Source organism: Bufo gargarizans, chromosome 9 (genome assembly GCF_014858855.1).
Source record: "Bufo gargarizans isolate SCDJY-AF-19 chromosome 9, ASM1485885v1, whole genome shotgun sequence".
In the NCBI taxonomy this organism is placed as follows: Eukaryota; Metazoa; Chordata; class Amphibia; order Anura; family Bufonidae; genus Bufo; species Bufo gargarizans.
The window spans coordinates 18,700,531-18,720,949 of NC_058088.1; the positions used below are offsets into that span (position 1 = coordinate 18,700,531).

A 20,419-nucleotide genomic window follows, 5' to 3' on the forward strand; every position below is an offset into this window, starting at 1 on the left:
TATTGGCACATTCTGGGGGGCACTATAGGGGAGAGCAGCACTATGGGGCATCTGGTGCTACTATAGGGGCATTATTTGGGGGCACTATGGGGAAGTGGGGGCTCTAAAGGGGCCTTTTGTATTGGAACATTATGGGGGGCACTATGGCATTTGGTGGCACTAAGGGGGCATTTTTTACTGGCACATTATGGAAGGCACTATAGGGGAGAGCGGCACTATGGGGGAGTGGAGCACTATTGGGGCATATGGTGGCACTAAGAAGGGGCATTTTTTACTGGTACATTGTGGGGGAGAGGAGCACTATAGGGGCATCTGCTGGGGGCACTAAGGGGCATTTTTTTACTGGCATATTATGGGGACACTATGGGGAACGGGGAGAGGAGCAGTATGAGGGCATTTACTGGGGCACTATATAGAGGTATTTTATACTGGCATACATTATGGGGACATTAGCTCAACTGCGGGCACTAAGCGGGGGTATTTCATGTACTGTCACATTATAGGGAAAATTAGTACTACTAGGGGGTATTATGGGGAGCATTATTACTACTAAGTGTGCTCTGGCAGAGAATTATTTCTATTGGTGGGATTTTGGGGAGCATTGTTACTTTGGGGGCACCCTGGCATAGTATCAGCTTAGCACAATTATTTTTGGGGGACATTATCTTTATACTATTAGTGTCTGGGCGCAGTTATTTTTTAGAGCGCTGTGTGCCAATAATTGTTGAAGGGGGCACTATCTGTGTGGTAGTAGTATTTCCAGGGGGACTGTTTCTGCAGTATAGTATTGGGGGCACAGCGGGCACAGTATTGGGGGCACTATCTGTGTGGTAGTAGTATTTCCAGGCGGACTGTTTCTGCAGTATAGTATTGGGGGCATAGCGGGTACAGTATTGGGGGCACTATCTGTGTGGTAGTTTGTATTTCCAGGGGGACTGTTTCTGCAGTATAGTATTGGGGGTGGCAGGAAACTAATGTCTGTTTCTCAATCTCTGCAGAGAAGGGAGATGGCAGAAAAATCATCATGGCGGTCTGGTCTGAATGGAGAAGATGAGGAAAGAGAACATCTACAACAAAGGTGACATCACTGGATGTAAGAGGTATGTGGTGCTATGTAGGAGAGGAGATGCTCCGGCTCCTCCTCCTGCCATTTGCAGAAGGAGGATTCAGAACTGGGTGAGGATGACGAAAGGGGGCAGCAGGCCACGGGCGGGTGGCAGATGGTGGGGGGAACCACAGGCCTTGAGCAGGATCAGGGTAGGGAGGAGAGCGGAGGAGCTTCCTGGCTGTAGCTTGTTATATAAGCAGGCAGTGCAGCCAGGACGGCCTAACCTCTCCGTATGATGTGTAGAGACAGGCCGCAACTATAAAATGTCAGCTGTACAGTGTGTGTTGGGAGTGGCCTATTATATGTAGGAGGGGCTTTTAATGATGGGCGGGGCTAAAAATGGGCCGCTTGACTAGATTTGCCCCCCAGGACTAAGGCTGCCAGTCCTCCCCTGCCTGGACGTTTATGTTTCTGGTGAATAAACACCTTTTTGCTTTCATCACTGGTCTGTTTGTTGGTGCCTTGCATTACAATGATGCCAACAAAACACTACTCAACCAACACAAAAATATTATGCAATCCGGCTTTAAAATTGTGAGAGATATAAAATCTATGGATTATGCGAAAAACTCAATCAAGAAGATGACCGATACGAGCCCTTGCTCTACCCAAAATAATGACGACCAAATATCAAAATATTGATGTAGCAACTAACGTTACATGTCCGCAAATGAGCGGGTATCTGGATAAGTATCAAGCCAATTAATTTAGATCAATACTACATAAAACAAAAATATACATTACCCAAGGGTCAAGTGATGTGCAGAGTCTTGGGGTAGTCAGCTCTCAAGAGTTTTTCCGATAATCCAAATGTTTCTCCAGAGATCTCCCTTTCTTTTTTTTTTTTTTTCTTTCTCTCCCTCCTCCTTTTTTTCTTCTTGGTATCTGGTTTATTAACCCAAAACTTATCAGATGAACACACCCTCCTAGTTTGGACTTTCCAATCATTGTTGGATGGGTGTGTGCATTGATAAGGAGCGTGACGTCATAATACTACCCAGAATTCTACCCAGAATGCACTTTTGCTACTGGTGTAGTATTAACTGCTCATATCTAGGTGGCACTGTTGTATAAGCAATAAGCATCATACCATTAAGGGTTAACTCATACATGCCTGATGTTTTTAATACTACACACCTCTGACATCTAGAGGCCTTGTCTTAGAGCCGAGGGACAAACTTTGATACATGAATGTATACTTTGAGGAACATCTAGACAATTATCACACTGTGGAATCCATGATCAGATAAGAAACACAATGAAACCTCTAAATCTGCAGGAGCGGTGTATCTTCTAACTGTCTAAATGTATAATATATTGTTACAATAACACTAGCTTTTTGAAAGGCACAGAAATCTTCCCATGGACTTACTTCGGCCTACATGAAAATTCATACAAAACAGTGAATATAAATCAACATTGCTCTTAAAGGCAATGAATACCCATTATAATTGAAATAATTACAAACCGGATTCCAAAAAAGTTGGGACACTATACAAATCGTGAATAAAAACTGAATGCAATGATGTGGAGGTGCCAACTTCTAATATTTTATTCAGAATAGAACATAAATCACGGAACAAAAGTTTAAACTGAGAAAATGTACCATTTTAAGGGAAAAATATGTTGAATCAGAATTTCATGGTGTCAACAAATCCCCAAAAAGTTGGGACAAGGCCATTTTCACCACTGTGTGGCATCTCCCCTTCTTCTTACAACACTCAACAGATGTCTGGGGACCGAGAAGACCAGTTTCTCAAGTTTAGAAATAGGAATGCTCTCCCATTCTTGTCTAATACAGGCCTCTAACTGTTCAATCGTCTTTGGCCTTCTTTGTTGCACCTTCCTCTTTATGATGCGCCAAATGTTCTCTATAGGTGAAAGATCTGGACTGCAGACTGGCCATTTCAGTCCCCGGATCCTTCTCCTACGCAGCCATGATGTTGTGATTGATGCAGAATGTGGTCTGGCATTATCTTGTTGGTGCCTTTCCAGACATGCAAGCTGCCCATGCCACACACACTCATACCATCCCCCATACCATCAGAGATGCAGGCTTTTGAACTAAGAGTTGATAACAACTTGGGTTGTCCTTGTCCTCTTTGGTCCGGATGACATGGCATCCCAGATTTCCAAAAAGAACTTTGAATCGTGACTCGTCTGACCACAGAACAGTCTTCCATTTTGCCACACTCCATTTTAAATGATCCCTGGCCCAGTGAAAACGCCTGAGCTTGTGGATCTTGCTTAGAAATGGCTTCTTCTTTGCACTGTAGAGTTTCAGCTGGCAACGGCGGATGGCACGGTGGATTGTGTTCACTGACAATGGTTTCTGGAAGTATTCCTCAGCCCATTCTGTGATTTCCTTTACAGTAGCATTCCTGTTTGTGGTGCAGTGTCGTTTAAGGGCCTGGAGATCACGAGCATCCAGTATGGATTTTTGGCCTTGACCCTTACGCACAGAGATTGTTCCAGAGTCTCTGAATCTTCGGATGATGTTCTGCACAGTTGATGATGATAGATGCAAAGTCTTTGAAATTTTTCGCTGGGTAACACCTTTCTGATATTGCTCCACTATCTTTCTGCACAACATTGTGGGAATTGGTGATCCTCTACCCATCTTGGCTTCTGAGAGACACTGCCACTCTGAGAAGCTCTTTTTATACCCAATCATGTTGCCAATTGACCTAATTAGTGTTAATTGGTCTTCCAGCTCTTCGTTATGCTCAAATTTACTTTTTCCAGCCTCTTATTGCTACTTGTCCCAACTTTTTTGATATTTGTTGACACCGTGAAATTTTGAATCATCTTATTTTTCCTTTAAAATGATACATTTACTCGAACTAAACGTTTGATCTGTCATCTACGTTCTATTACAAATAAAATATTGACATTTGCCATCTCCACATCATTGCATTCAGTTTTTATTCACGATTTGTATAGTGTCCCAACTTTTTGGGAATCTGGTTTGTAGATATAACTGTTTACACTTATGAAAATGCACAACAAATCCCCCTTCATTACAATATAATACAATAGAGAAGTTGGATTACATTGGAATGTCACAAAGGGCTTTTCAATCAGATTCCTCAAGAACCGGGGAGCACAGACTCGGTTTGTAATGTTCCAACCAGAGCTTTGCTAACTTTTTTCTGAAGAACTTTATCCAACGCACCACTTGGATGGTCAGGAAACTTAACCATCCCAGAATAGCACACCCCATATTTAATCCGCCCCCCATGTTCAAATGGAGGGATTTAACTTATCATTGTCCGACGAAGAATACTGTAACGTGTCCATGGTGACGCTATCCTTCCTGATTATCATGCGGACTGTATGGCTAGGCTTGTTGTGTAGCAGAAATTTTTAATCTGGATTTATGGTAATTTCTTGGTTTTGGAAGGCATCAATACTCTCCACTTCCCCTTCAATGTCCTCTATGTCGACCGGATATAGAGTACGGTTTCCAATCATAATCCTGGAATTACGGGGTACTTTTACAATGGAGACACGAGAAGGTAGGGCAATGACTTTCACCATCACATGATCATTTGAAAAAACAGTCATATCTGGTAAACGGGTACTACCAAGCCATTTGTCTTGTATCAAAACAGAGTTCACTACCTTATCCTCCTCGATTTTAGACAGGGTCACCTGGCACTTTTCTGATCCATGTGTCTCATATTCGAGGCCACACAACACGTTGGCTGCGTCATAATTGAAAGGATCGCCTTCGCACTGGAAATTGTTGTCCCGGAATGTTACGCAATTGTCCAGAAAGCCAGTCCTGTTTCCAGGGTTGGTAGGCTACCATCTCAGGAGTCTGAATCCTAACGTGGATATTGTCTTTCCAAGTACCCACATTATGAATTCTTTTCATCTGGAACGCATTATTTGTAGACTGCAGACTTACAATTTTATAGGATCGATATAGAACGGTATGGCAATCCCCATGTTGAACGCTAAGTTCAGTTGGATGTCCTCTACTTTCTCTTCATTGACCTTTTGCAGCATTTTACTAATTATATCATATGAAACAAAGTATAGGGGAATGCGTCCTTCCCTTAAGTCCTGCATCCCACTTTGTACTTCATCATGATAGACTTGTGTATGAAAGTCAATACGCTCTTTTAGGGAAATAAGTTCTTGTTTAAACTGTTCATTACTCTCATGAAGATTTATTGAATGAGTCAATAATTTATAGTGTAAGTTGGTGGTAATAACAGTATCCTCTACAACGGACTATAAGTCCGATAAATGTTTTTTTCTGATTTTCCATCTCTGCATGAATACTCATCAGGTTCCTTTTCAGTGAACCTATCTCAAGTTCCAATGTTTTAATAGAGATGGAATTAACAGCTGATACACCGGTGGCAATGACAGTGCCCACTACGCCAAAGATTATGGCAGCTGCAATCGCAGAAATGAACCGCCTTGTTGAAAACTGTTCTCTGGTCATGGTTTACCTTGTCTGTTCCAGGATCTGTGTAATCCTTTCTTGGGAATAGCCAATGTGCATTTGATACTGTTGTGCTTTTTCATAAGTTTAAACAGTTATATCTACTTATTTTAGTTATAATGGGTATTCATTGCCTTTAAGAGCAATGCTGATTTATATTCACTGTTTTGTATGGATTTTCATGTAGGCCGAAGTAAGTCCATGAGAAGATTACTGTGCTGTTCAAAAGCTAGTGTTATTGTAACAATATATTATACATTTAGAAAGTTAGAAGATACACAGCACCTGCAGATTCTGAGGCCTTATTGTTTTTCCTATCTGAACATGAATTCCACAGTGTGAGAATGGTCTAGATGTTCCTCAAAGTATATATTCATGTATCAAAGTTTGTCCCTCAGCCCTGAGACAAGGCCTCCAGATGTCAGAGGTGTGTAGTATTGAAAATATCAGGCATGTATGAGTTAACCCTTAATGGTATGATGCTTATTGCTTATGCAACAATGACACCTAGATATGAGCAGTTAATACTACATCAGTAGCAAAATTGCATTCTGGGTAGTATTATGACGTCATGCTCCTTATCAATACACACACCCATCCAACAATGATTGGAAAGTTCCAAATTCGGAGGGCGTGTTCATCTGATAAGTTTTGGGTTAAGAAACCAGTTACCAAGAAGGGGAAAAAAAAGAAAAAAAGAGAAACAAGTGTGACTTTATGTTGATTACTGCTTCCACTTTCTTCTTCTGTGAGTTGATTCCATCGGCAGTGATTTCGTGACCTAAAAAATTGACTTTGGTATGACACCATTGAGCCTTCTGTAAAGAAAGTTTTACACCAGCGTTTCTTAGTTGGGTTAGTACATGCCTCAGTTCCGCAATATGCTCCTCAAAAGTTGTGCTTTTGATTAGGATGTCATCCACATAGGATAAGGTACTGTCACGGGTAGAGTAATGGGTATCAAGATAGAGCGGAGGAGCACCCCCTGAGCTGCCACCTAGCCCCCTGTCCCTGCCTACTTGCACCACCCACCCTAGGTGACGGAGCGCAACTGGGCGACAGTCCCTAACCTACTAAGTGCAAGCAGAGAGAAAGAGACAGCAGGGAAGAGGACAGCCACTGAGAAGTTGCAATAAGCGGACAAGAGGTAGAACAAAAACGGAAGGCGAGGCGGGTCAACTAGCCAAGGTCAGTCCAGGAGGTCACGTCAGAACAAGGGAAGAGGCAAAGACAAATCCGTAAACAAGCCGAGGTCAAAATCCGAGAGGTAGCGTCAAGGTACAGGGAGCAGGCAGAAGAGGTGTCAAGAAGTTCAATTCCAGAGGTAGCTAAATAACAATAAAGTACACAGCCTATAGGACGAAAATCACAGGCAACCTGTAGCCATCAGGCCGCCTGTATTTATAGTGGGGAGTAAGGGTCATGTGACATGGCCAGCATCACATGACCGACAGACAAGTCGAGCACCGAGTGATCAGCTCGGCACTCAAGGCAGACCGAGGAGCACGGAGCCTCCCAGCTAGCAAAGCCGCCCTGGAAACGAGGCCAAACACAGATCCTCGCTCCCAAAGCTAAGCAGCAGGTCTGCGGCTGATGAGAGACCGAGTGCGCCTTTGGCGCCCCGTTACAGGTACCTCATTCAGTGGCATCAGGCATTGCCTTATGCATGAACACAGCAAACTCATGACCCGCATGAGGCCAGTTTGTATTGATCCCTCTCGTCCACTTTAATTGTCCAATATCCTTGCGCACAATCCAGAGCAGTGAAAATTTTGGATCCCTGTATTTGTGCCAAACTCTGGTCAATATACGGCACGGGCCATCCGGACATGTATACACGTTTGTTTAACTGCCTTAAGTCCAGACAGAGACGGAATTGACCATTGGGTTTGAGAATCCCAAGTACAGGATGGTTAAACGAGCTGTGCACTGGACAGATGATTTCCTGCTTCTCCAAGTCTTTGAAGATTTCCGATAGCGACTCATATGCCGCCAGCAGAAGTTGGTACTGTTTAACACAAACAGGGGGTGTATTGGGATCCGTTTGGATTCTGGCAACGTGTAGGTCAGTTTCTCCGCAGTCGTAAGAATCCTTAGCAAACATGTCTTGGAATTCGGCGAAGAGCCCCTTTAGCTGTTGATGCTCCGACTCCTCGGAACATGCGTCAACTATAGAGATTTGCTCTTCCACCCGTTCCTGAAATTCTGGAAAGATTTCAGGTTGACTTAACTCGTAAGCTTCTTCAAGGTCACTAGTTAAATCATTTTGAGTATTGCGTACCTTCTCCTTTCTTTGTTGGCATGACTCGTACTCCTTCTCATCGATCTCATGGTTGAAAATCAGTGATGATTCTTCAATGTGGCATGTACCTTCTTCAGAGCTGAAAGGATAAACAGAGTGGATATTAAATAACCCCTCAGGTGTTGAGGAAAAATGTTGTTCCACTATCTGCTCTTCTGTCAAGTATTCATCAGGAATAAGTCCAATGACATCATTTTGGAAACCAAAAGTGTAATACTCAGAATCCATAGCCAGACCAATTATGGTGTCCTTTTGTAGAGATATACTATGGGGAGCCATGTTATGAATTATCTCATGCAATGGATCCTGATGAATGTTTACCATAGGAGTCGGCTTTACCTTCAGTCCGAGTTGCTGCATCCGGTTGGAAAAACAGATCAAAGCATCTGCATTCTTCAGTCTCTTTGTCCCTTCTTTATTTAAATGAGAAGAAGAAATGGTTTACAGCCTTCAGGGATTTTAACCTCATCTGCAACCATGATACTCACGGCATAGGGCATCTGTTGTCCCCATCTCAAGGCTTGCTCTTCATCCTGGATTCCCTCCGGGTTCACAGGTAATCTGGACCATAGAGTATTGTTGACCAGATCAATCTGCACGGCAAATCGGTGTAGAAGGTCATTACCTATGTACATCTGGTACCGTGGTTCATTCAACACAATGAATAAATGTTCTGGAGTTTTTTTCCCCTATGGAAATAGACAATAGACATCTTGCAATCACATTATGACTCTGTGAATCTCCATCCAGATCATGAATCCATTGGTCCTGTGGAGAGGAAACTTTATTCATTTTAGGATTAGCAATCTGTTTCAAAAGACTTGGGCTTATGTAACTGGCTTCAGATTTGAGATCCAGCTTGGCGTATTTCACCCGGGCCATATTGTTATCGTTAACCTTCTCAATCCGTACCATGGATTGAGTATGCCTGGTCAGGTCTGCGACTTCGTAACTTCTCCCTTTAAGAGAAATAGTTAACACATCCCTATCCAGGGTTACCTTTTCAATTCTGTCCTTCTGGATGGTTATGGTATGTGCGGCACCGCTGACGGCTTCCTCTGGCTTACCATTTTTCAGAATCGTGACATCCAGCGTTTGATTGTTCCTAAAATGCACTTCAACAGAGTTAAACCTTTCCTTAATCACATGACAATTACGTTGGGATTGTGCATTACAAGAGTACTCATAGACAATGGGTGCCTTCACCTGAGTCCAGACGGCTTCATTGATAAAGTCTACTATGGAATTCAATCTTTTCAGGAGGTCGATTCCTATGATCAGCCGATCATAGGGAAGGTCCACAATCAGTGTGGGATGTCCAATTATCTTCTTGCCAATTTTGAATTTTAACCATGATGTACCTCTTACCTGCAAAGCATCTCCGCCGACACTTATCAAAGAGCCATCAAACTATTTAAATCTCGGCTTCTTTGCTGTCGCATCCAATACCTGTTGGAAATAACTATATGACAATATAGTGGCTTGTGATCCTGTGTCAAGTAAACCCCTGATTGGCCCGATAAGTTCATCTTGGAGATAAGAATCAAGAAAATATCGGCCTTCAACCTGAAACAAATCACATAATCAGACAGATCACTGTGAACATTAGCTTCAGTTTGTCTTAGTTCATTTGTTTGCTGGAGACTGCTATAACGGATGTGCAGCTCCTCTGCCTCACTTTTTAATTTGTGATAGGCAGCATAGCTGTGATCAAGCTTGCATTTTAAGTCCTCGATCAATGCATTTGCAGATTCTAATCCTTCTTCCATATGGGATACATATCCTTGCATTTTTGTTATATGCACATGTCTACTCTCTGAGAAAATGCTGACCTCTAATAATGCATACAAAATAGATGGCAACATCTTTAAGAGGTGTTAGTTTTTACTGGCGGTATTTTTAAGCACATCAAGATAAGTTGATTCGTTTTTACTGACTGTGCCAAGTGGCGTCCATACATCCACACATTCTCTCGTAGCTTCTGCCTGCAACTCATTTATCCATGCAGCCACATCATAATCCAAATTTTAATGTGAATTTACATATTCAACAACGTTATGGATTAACTGCTCCGGGCTAGATGGACTATCTCCTATTGCAACATCACTACCCGCTTCACTACCGGCTGCACTCATTTACTTACAACAAAGTTATACACAGATCTATGAATAATCTGGTTAGCCAAGAAAAGTATGGAACGGTTTTCTATTTGCACAAATAATCAAAGAATTAACTTGAATCTCGCTGGGGCCTCCATATTATGTTAGGTATATAAAGCAAATGCTTTATATAAATATAAAAAAAATAACAGATTAAAAGAAAAATTATGCAAACGATATTGACCCGTGAGATGGACATAAACATCTGAAAAAGAGTTTAATCAAGAACCTGATTATTTTGTGCAATCAGTAAAACAGGGTACAAGCGTCTGTGCAAAAATATAAATGGTTTATTATACAATAGTTTAAAATACAATCAAAAATTAATCAATGTAAATTTCAATAATATACAATGATATGCAGTACCCAGAATTCACCACTATATGGTGCCAACAAAACACTCAACCAACACAAAAATATTATGCATCCGGCTTTAAAATTGTGAGAGATATAAAATCAAAGGATTATGCGAAAAACTCAATCAAGAAGATGACCGATACAAGCCCTTGCTCTGCCCAAAATAATGACGACCAATCTCAGATAATGGTAGTATTGCAACAAAACGTATAAATTATTGGCTTAATATCAAACTAGGGAATACAAAGATTCACAACAGAGAGTTTCTTCAATATTATCCCCTTTATTCAGTTATATGCATCGTAACTGAAATCAGAGAAAATATTGATGTAGCAACTAACGTTACATGTCCGTAAATGAGCGGGTATCTTGCTAAGTATCAAGCCAATTAATTTAGATCAATACTACATAAAAAATTATACATTACCCGAGGGTCAAGTGATGTGCAGAGTCTTGGGGCAGTCAGCTCTCAAGAGTTTTTACGATAATCCAAATGTTTCTCCAGAGATCTCCCTTTCTTTCTTTTTTTTTTTTTCTTTCTCTCCCTCCTCCTCCTTTTTTTCTTCTTGGTATCTGATTTCTTAACCCAAAACTTATCAGATGAATACACCCTCCTAGTTTGGACTTTCCAATCATTGTTGGATGGGCGTGTGCATTGATAAGGAGCGTGACGTCATAATACTACCCAGAATGCACTTTTACTACTGGTGTAGTATTAACTGCTCATATCGAGGTGGCACTGTTGTATAAAAAATAAGCATCATACCATTAAGAGTTAACTCATACATGCCTGATATTTTTTTAATACACACCTCTGACATCCGGAGGCCTTGTCTTAGAGCCGAGGGACAAACTTTGCTACATGAATGTATACTTTGAGAAACATCTAGACAATTCTCACACTGTGGAATCCATGATCAGATAAGAAATACAATGAAGCCTCTAAATCTGCAGGTGCTGTGTATCTTCTGTCTAAATGTATAATATATTGTTACAATAACACTAGATTTTTGAACGGCACAGAAATCTTCCCATGGACTTACTTCGGCCTACATGAAAAATCATACAAAACAGTGAATATAAATCAACATTGCTCTTAAAGGCAATAAATACCCATTATAATTGAAATAATTAGATATAACTGTTTACACTTATGAAAATGCACAACAGGCCACAAAAACAGGTTATTCCTTCAAGATTGAAAATAAAGTGAAGTACGAATGCAAGAAGGGGCTGCAGATGTTCGGCTCGAAGGTGAGAGTATGTATGGAGAGCAAGCGCTGGTCCGGAGCTGAACCGTCCTGCAGATGTAAGATGCTTTACTGTATTCAGTATGTCCATGTATGGCACCATTGTGTAGGTCGTCAAACACTCCTAAAGATTTCTGTTGCATTTCTTTCTCCATGGTTACAGACTACAAGCAAGCCCTGTGTGTAGTCTGATTCTTTAGACATGTGTTAGGCTACTTTCACCCATGCATCAAAGAAATTTGGTAGGCTGTCCCGGCAGAAAACATCCTGCCGAAGTTTTTGGGATCTGGTATAACCGGATAGTGCTGTGTGCCCCCGGACTCCCCTGACTATATTGGGATTTGTCTGGACACAAATGACTTTTTGTCGATGTTACTTGTTCCGCCTCCGTTTGTGATGTCGGATCTGTTTTGTCATGAAAGAATTGTTTTCGCCGTAATCTGCAGATGTTTCCGCAGATTAGGGCTGAAATAAATCTTCATGAGAAAGCACAGCCTCTGAGCTGCAATACTAGACATGGCCAATACATAAGAGTCTAAAGGTCTCTTTACACGGGACGACAGAGCAGCAGATTGTTGGAAGGATGCGTTCCTTCCCGACAATCTGCTGTAATAACAAGCTGTGTAAAAGGGACCTAAACACCGCAATGCGATTGCTAACGAGCTTTCCTATGAATGCTCGTTAGCGATTATCTTTAAGATTCTCAGCCTTTGTAAAGTGGCCTTAAACGGGTTATCCAATACTATAAACTGCCCCCCCCCCATGTGCCAGGCCCCTCACAGGGAATGTACTTACCCCACTCCCTGCGCCGCTCCTCGTCCCCGCCTGCCATTGACTGCTCCCTCCTGACACCGGATGTTTTCATCAGCGCATGGGAAGCAGCAGCAGCGGTGCAGGGACCAGGGGCGGCGCGGTAAGCGGGGTAAGTATATTCCATTTTGATGCCAGTGCAGCCAATCGCTGGTGTGTCATGTGACCATTTGACATGACTCAAGGGATGCAGGTCACCACTGCAGGAGCATCAAAATGGAAGTCAACATCCTGGGAGCACAGCGGAGCAGCCGACAGCACAGCTCCTTTAACCCTTTACTTACAGAGGCATGACATCTATTTACGGTGAGGTATCACAGAATTCACAGTGCGGTTCTACACACACATCTGTAGCGCCCATGCCATCCTGTTTGAGAGTATATGGGTGTTATCCCACAGGTCACCGGTGACATTGCCTTTCATAGTATGGCATAAATACTATATATATAAATGAATATATTATTCTACTCTTTGGGTGCATTATATACATGGCAGACAGGAAAGAGACCGCGAGCAAACAAAACATTTCACAATAAAATTCTCAGGATCAGACAAACGAGTCAAATAAGCAGAACAAACAGAGCCGGGTTCAGGGTCCACTTATATTTCGCAGTTGGGCTTCCTAAGAAAAAAAGTGTTGATGTGAAAGTGTTTGCACTGAATAATTCCCTCTCGATAAATGAGGTCATGAGAGGCGTAGATGAGGTTTCCTGAGAAGTGGCAGTGTTTGGAATATAGAATAAAGTTAGTTGTCCAATATTAGGAAAACATGGCTTCTTTCTTCCTCAAACAGGGTTGTCCTGCAGATTTTTTTTTTACAACTTTTTTAAAATTTGCCCAGCTGTACAGCTCCTTTCTGGCTCCCTAGTTCCCTTTACTCGTCTTTCTGTCTCCATTCTAAAAACCTCAGGACAGACAGGGTCACGTGAACCGCTGCAGCCAGTGACTTGTTTTACCAGTGTCAGGGGACATCACTACTGGGGACACCGCTGAGGCCAGTCATTGGCTGCATCAGCGCACGTGACCCCGTCCATCCAGAAGTTTACAGGACAGAGACTCGAAGACCAGTAAAAGGAGCCGAGATTGGCAACAACTTTAAGACATTGTGAAGGCAACGAAAGTTCCTTCATTAAAATGGGTGGTAGGCAGCACCAACAGTTCTGGTTTTATGCAGGACTGTCCAGGGAATGTTCCTCAAAGGTTTGCATTAAAATAGTCATTGCTTTCAGTTTTGGGAGGTTCCTGAAAATAGAAATAATAGCACTTTGTAATGTCTGCAAGATGACATTTTAGGAACTACTACGACTGATACCCATGGATTACATTTACTGGTTCTGATGGCACAAAGGTCACTGCTCAGTCATGTTCTGGTGAGGGAACAGTCTGAGCACTGTTTTAACACAAGGGCCTCTACCGCCATCACATTAGGTCAGATGTACAGATCCTGATGCCTTCCCTGGTAAATTTTCTCTCATTCTATACACAGAGTGGCCTCAACATCCAATGAGAGGGAGGACGGGAGGATTCATTAACATCTTCATTGTTCTCGATACCTCTGGAAGTTTAGGAGAAGACAACTTTAATATCGCTAAAGAAGCAAGTGAAGTGTTCATAGAGAAGGTATGGAGAACATAAACAATGTTATGGCCTCTGTCCTCAGACTACTCCATGCAGGAATGGCCTTATATCAGATCTTCTCTTAAGACCCCCATGCATGTTCTAACACAAGAACAGTGGTTTCGGCAAGATAGTCAAATGTGTATGGGGAGCTTCAAACTCTCCCTCAGCAGTTGAGAAGGAAAGGACTAGCTAAATATTTTCGCCTTTTGTTCTCCCAGGAATTAAGCTAACACCAGGAGTTTCTAGCAATGGCATTGACAATGCAGAACCAAAATGTGTATGTGCATGGAGTAGTCAGGAGCTCGGCCAACAACCCTTAAATGTATGTGGCTGGCTTTGCACCCCAACCCATGTTGTGAGATCCAGGGGTTCACCTAGCCTTTCTGCTGAAACGCTTCCCCATGCCAATTTCTTAACCTAACCCCTTCCCTCCAGCCCTACTATTAAAGACATACTTGGAAAACATTCCTCCTACATCCAGTGACGTCTCCTCTGATGTAGATATTCTCTTTCCTCATCTTCTCCATTCAGACCGGACCGCCATGATGATTTCTTTCAGCCATCTCTTGTTTCTGCAGAGTTCGAGTTCGACAAACAGACATCTTAGTTTCCTACTTTTCCATCCTTCTCCCATCTTGCCACCCCCAATACTGTGCCCACAGTGCTTCCCAATACTATCCTGCCGAAACAAATAATCCCCCAGAAAATTCTAGTGCCCCAAAGATAGATCCTCTTCAATAATTATTGGCACACAGTGCCCTAAAAAATAACGGTGCCCAGCAAATAGTGTCGCTGAAACTTATAGTGCCGTAAACATTGTGTCCTTCAAAAATAATTGTGCTAAGCTGATACGGTGCGAGCGACGCCAGATGCAGCATCAGCTACTACAGCAGGAGTCCCCAGCCATCCGGCCATCTTCTGCCTGTTGCCCCTTGCTGTTGGCGCCCCTAAGACTTGATAAAGGAGTTAAAAACTCCGAAACGCGTTGTCAACTGAACAATAAATATTATTTATACCAAAAAAAAACTTGAAACTGTGGTCGTCCTTGTGCGCCAAAGAGGTACCCTATCGTGTGTTTTCAGACACAAATCACTCTTCTCGCCCTCAACAATCCCAAGGAGTTTCTGGCAACTCCATCCAAAGGGATTGAACGGGTACCGGCAGCACGAACCTACCTCACCCTCCCGGCCTATTTTGTGTCTATACCTGTTGTGCGCTTACACCTGCACAACACCCAAAGGTGAGCACACTCAATCCATCACTTTTATCCGCGTATCTTCGCTTACTACCCTATGAGCGCCTCTCCCTTTTTTTCTCTCTTGCCATAATTGCTTCAAGAAAATTAAAGAATTTAAAGTTTATGAGATACGCCCTTTAGGAAACCAGCTGTAACATTGGTATCAACTTTACTTAAAGGGGTGGTTAATGGCATTTATCATGTACAGAAGGTTAACACAAGGCACTTACTAATGTATGCTGATTGTCCATATTGCCTCCTTTGCTGGCTGGATTCATTTTTCCATCACATTATACACTTATTTCCATGGTTACGACCACCCTGCGATCCAGCAGCAGAGGTCGTGCTTGCACACTGTAGGAAAAAGCGCCATCCTATGTGAGCTCCCGTGGTACCGGCCACCAGAGAGGCCAGAACATTTTCCTATGGTGTGCAAGCACGACCACCGCTGCTGGATTGTAGGGTGGTCCTAACCACTGGAAACAAGCAATGTATAATGCGATGGACAAATAACTCAAGCCAGGAAAGGAGGCAATATGGACAATCACAATACAGTAGTAAGTGCCTTATGTTAACTTTCACTACGCCATTGGCTGAAGTGACAGGGCTCCAGATAGAGACCAAAATGGTCGCCAAAGCGACTTAGAATTGCTCAATGGCGACAAGACTACAAATTTGCTATTTGCGCCTAGACCCTCCGCTGCTCTGCCTCTCACACACGAGGAACTGACATGGGAAGCGCTGCTGTCAGCGCGGCCATGTTCTCCTCAGCAGCACAGTGGAGAATGAGGCGGTCCCTCCCCCCTGTGCCGCTGCCACCAATGGGCTGACAGCAGGGAGGAGGAGGGGAGGGGCTATGGCCACTGTGCCCCCAATGAATATAGTTTATGCTTAATACAAATGCAGGCTGCGCTGCGGGTGCCGGCCATATCCCATACCCGGCACCCAGCCTCTATAACTGAGCGCTGCGATCCGCCAATATTAACCCCTCAGGTGCCGCATCTGAGGGGTTAATAGCGGCGGATCGCATTGCGCAGTTATAGAGGCTGGGTGCCGGGTATGGGATATGGCCGGCACCCGCAGCGCAGCCTGCATTAGTATTAAGCATACAGGTCCTTCTAAAAAAATTAGCATATTGTGATAAAGTTCATTATTTTCTGTAATGTACTGATAAACATTAGACTTTCATATATGTTAGATTCATTACACACAACTGAAGTAGTTCAAGCCTTTTATTGTTTTAATATTGATGATTTTGGCATACAGCTCATGAAAACCCAAAATTCCTATCTAAAAAAATTAGCATATTTCATCCGACCAATAAAAGAAAAGTGTTTTTAATACAAAAAAAGTCAACCTTCAAATAATTATGTTCAGTTATGCCCTCAATACTTGGTCGGGAATCCTTTTGCAGAAATGACTGCTTCAATGCGGCGTGGCATGGAGGCAATTAGCCTGTGGCACTGCTGAGGTGTTATGGAGGCCCAGGAGGCTTCAATGCGGCGTGGCATGGAGGCAATCATCCTGTGGCACGGCTGAGGTGTTATGGAGGCCCAGGATGCTTCGATAGCGGCCTTAAGCTCATCCAGAGTGTTGGGTCTTGCGTCTCTCAACTTTCTCTTCCCAATATCCCACAGATTCTCTATGGGGTTCAGGTCAGGAGAGTTGGCAGGCCAATTGAGCCCAGTAATACCATGGTCAGTAAACCATTTACCAGTGGTTTTGGCGCTGTGAGCAGGTGCCAGGTCGTGCTGAAAAATGACATCTTCATCTCCATAAAGCTTTTCAGCAGATGGAAGCATGAGGTGCTCCAAAATCTCCTGATAGCGGCTGCATTGACCCTGCCCTTGATAAAACACAGTGGACCAACACCAGCAGCTGACATGGCCCCCCAGACCATCACTGACTGTGGGTACTTGACACTGGACTTCAGGCATTTTGGCATTTCCCTCTTCCCAGTCTTCCTCCAGACTCTGGCACCTTGATTTCCGAATGACATGCAACAGTCCAGTGCTGCTTCTCTGTAGCCCAGGTCAGGCGCTTCTGCCGCTGTTTCTGGTTCAAAAGTGGCTTGACCTGGGGAATGCGGCACCTGTAGCCCATTTCCTGCACACGCCTGTACACGGGGGCTCTGGATGTTTCTACTCCAGACTCAGTCCACTGCTTCCGCAGGTCCCCCAAGGTCTGGAATCGGTCCTTCTCCACAATCTTCCTCAGGGTCCGGTCACCTCTTCTCGTTGTGCAGCGTTTTCTGCCACACTTTTTCCTTCCCACAGACTTCCCACTGAGGGGCCTTGATACAGCGCTCTGGGAACAGCCTATTCGTTCAGAAATTTCTTTCTGTGTCTTACCCTCTTGCTTGAGGGTGTCAATGATGGCCTTCTGGACAGCAGTCAGGTCGGCAGTCTTACCCATGATTGCGGTTTTGAGTAATGAACCAGGCTGGGAGTTTTTAAAAGCCTCAGGAATCTTTTGCAGGTGTTTAGGGTTAATTAGTTGATTCAGATGATTAGGTTAATAGCTTGTTTAGAGAACCTTTTCATGATATGCTAATTTTTTGAGATAGGAATTTTGGGTTTTCATGAGCTGTATGCCAAAATCATCAATATTAAAACAATAAAAGGCTTGAACTACTTCAGTTGGTGTGTAATGAATCTAAAATATATGAAAGTCTAATGTTTATCAGTACATTACAGAAAATAATGAACTTTATCACAATATGCTAATTTTTTTAGAAGGACCTGTAAACTATATTCATTGGTGGCACAGTGCACCGAACCCCTCCCAACCCCAGTGTTATAAAGTAGAATCATTGGTGGTGCAGTGCGCCCCCAACCCCCCCCCCCCCCCAAGTATTATAATCATTGGTGGCGGTGGCAGTTCCGATCGGAGCCCCAGCAGTGTAATCCTGGGGCTCCGATCGGTTACCATGGCAGCCAGGACGCTAGGGTGAATAGGACAAGGGATGAAAGATCCCAGGTTCTAGCCCATAAGGGGGAGGGGGGATAGTTATTAAATAAAAAGTAATAAAAAAATAAAAAAAAATAGTAAGTTTAAATCACCCCCTTGCCCAATTGTACATATAAAATATATAAACAATAAAAAAAATTACATATCGCCACACCCGAAAAAGTGTGAACTATTAAAATATTTAAAAATATCTCCTATGCGCTGAACGCCGTAACAGAAAAAAAAATATTGGAATTTGCCATTTTTAAGTCACCTTGTCCCGACAAAAATTAGGTTAGGACGGTTCTATTATGGTCCAGACGTTCCATAAAATCTGGAATGCACGCAGCTTTTTTGGTGTTTTATTTTTTTCACGTGGTATCGAGTATCGCAATACTTTTTAATGGTATCGAAATCGATACCCTAGGTAAGACATGTGTGTAATTTAAAAAATAAAATAAAAAACACACGTCTTACCTAGGGTTGTCACGATACCAAAATTTTGACTCGATTTCGATACCATTAAAAAGTATTGCGATACTCGATACCACGTGAAAAAACAAAAACACAAAAAAAACTGCGTGCATTCCAGATTTTATGGAACGTCTGGACCATAATAGAACAGCCCTAACCTTCATACCATAATTATGTGTTTTTTAAATTTGGCGACTGAATAATTTTAATTTGGCTCCTAAATTTTTCAGGTTATGAGCCTCCTTGATATTTTGGAGCCCTGAGTGAGACAACCCCTTTAACAAGCTGAAATATGGGGAATTCTGACACTGAGGAAAAGCAATTCCCCCCGACAGAGGGGCACAAACTCTTGACAAAAAGAACAGTAACACCCATTTGCCGTTCGCTACACAGAGTCTTGTTGTATACTTTGTGGAATAAAAGTATTTACTAAAACAGACATGTCAGAAGAGGTGACAACTTCTCCATAAGTCCAGATGGCGTTTCCTTTTTCATTTTCTTCTCTATACAACCCAGACCACTATGATGATTTCTCCCGATGTCTTTGTCCCACCTCTCCAGCTATGATAGCAATGCAAATAAATTCAGACGGCTGAGCAGATTCCCTTAAATAAAGGCAAACTGGGAATAAATACAAACAACCCTAAACAAATACAGAGTCCAGTGCCCTCAACTATTAGGGTATTTCTACTTGGGGAAATGTGCTGCGGGTATCCATCTGGATTTTCTGGTTGGAATATCTGCATTTACAGTAGCAGCAAAGTGGATAAGACTATCTCAGCGCCTCCTTCACATGCTGTGCTGAAAATTCATACAGTGTACGTGAAATGCAGAGTGGATTATAAATCTGCAGCATGTCAACTAGGGTCCATTCAGACGTCTGTAGTGTTTTGCGGTCCGCATATTGCAGACTGCACATCCCCGGCATTTAATAGAGGATTCCTATTCTTGTCCGCAGCTGCGGGCAAGAATAGGACATGCTCTATTTTTTTCCGGAGCCGCGGACCGGAAGTTTGGGGCCGCGCACCGGAAATGCGGACAGCACACTGTTCTGGCTCCATTAAAAATGAATTGGTCCACACCAGTTCCGCATAATTACGGAACGGATCCGGACCCATTCTACAGACATCTGAATGGACCCTTGGGCTCGTTCACACGACCGTATGGCTTTTTCAGTGTTTTGCGGCCTGTTTTTAACTGATCTGTTTTTCCATTTTTTGTTTCAGTAGCATTTCCGGTTTCGTTCTGTTTTTTCATTCCGTTTGTCCGTATGGCATATGCAGTATATAGTAATCACATAGAAAAAATTGGGCTGGGCATAAAATGTTCAATAGATGGTTCCGCAAAAACGGAACGGATACTGAAGACATACGGAGTACATCCGTTTTTTTTGCGGACCCATTGACTTTAATGGAGTCAAGGAACGTGATTTGGGGGAAATAATAGGACATGTTCTATCTTTCAACAGAACGGAAAAACGGAAATGCAGAAATGGAATGCATACATAAGTACATTCAGGTTTTTTTGCGGAACCATTAAAATGAATGGTTCCGTATACAGAACGCAAAAAACAGCCCGTATATGGAACGAAAAAAAACGTTTGTGTGAACGAACATGTGCTGCCCGTTGCCATATTGCGGACCACATTTTCGGATCCGCAATACACGGGCACAGTTCCGTGTGCATTTCGCATG

The 20,419-nt window shown here is 42.9% G+C and overlaps 2 protein-coding genes across 2 annotated transcripts in view; one reads left to right on the plus strand and one right to left on the minus strand.

The window, feature by feature from the left end:
- Positions 1–20,419, minus strand: part of LOC122919723 (oocyte zinc finger protein XlCOF7.1-like) — a 285,514-nt gene that overhangs the window by 111,905 nt on the left and 153,190 nt on the right. The gene's annotated exons all lie outside the window — the stretch shown is intronic.
- The window catches only part of LOC122946120 (complement factor B-like), an 85,986-nt gene that overhangs the window by 11,249 nt on the left and 54,318 nt on the right, over positions 1–20,419 (plus strand). The window contains exon 3 of the mRNA XM_044305484.1: positions 13,932–14,065. Within this exon, the coding sequence (XP_044161419.1) occupies positions 13,932–14,065 (134 nt within the window). The remainder of the gene's footprint in view (positions 1–13,931; positions 14,066–20,419) is intronic.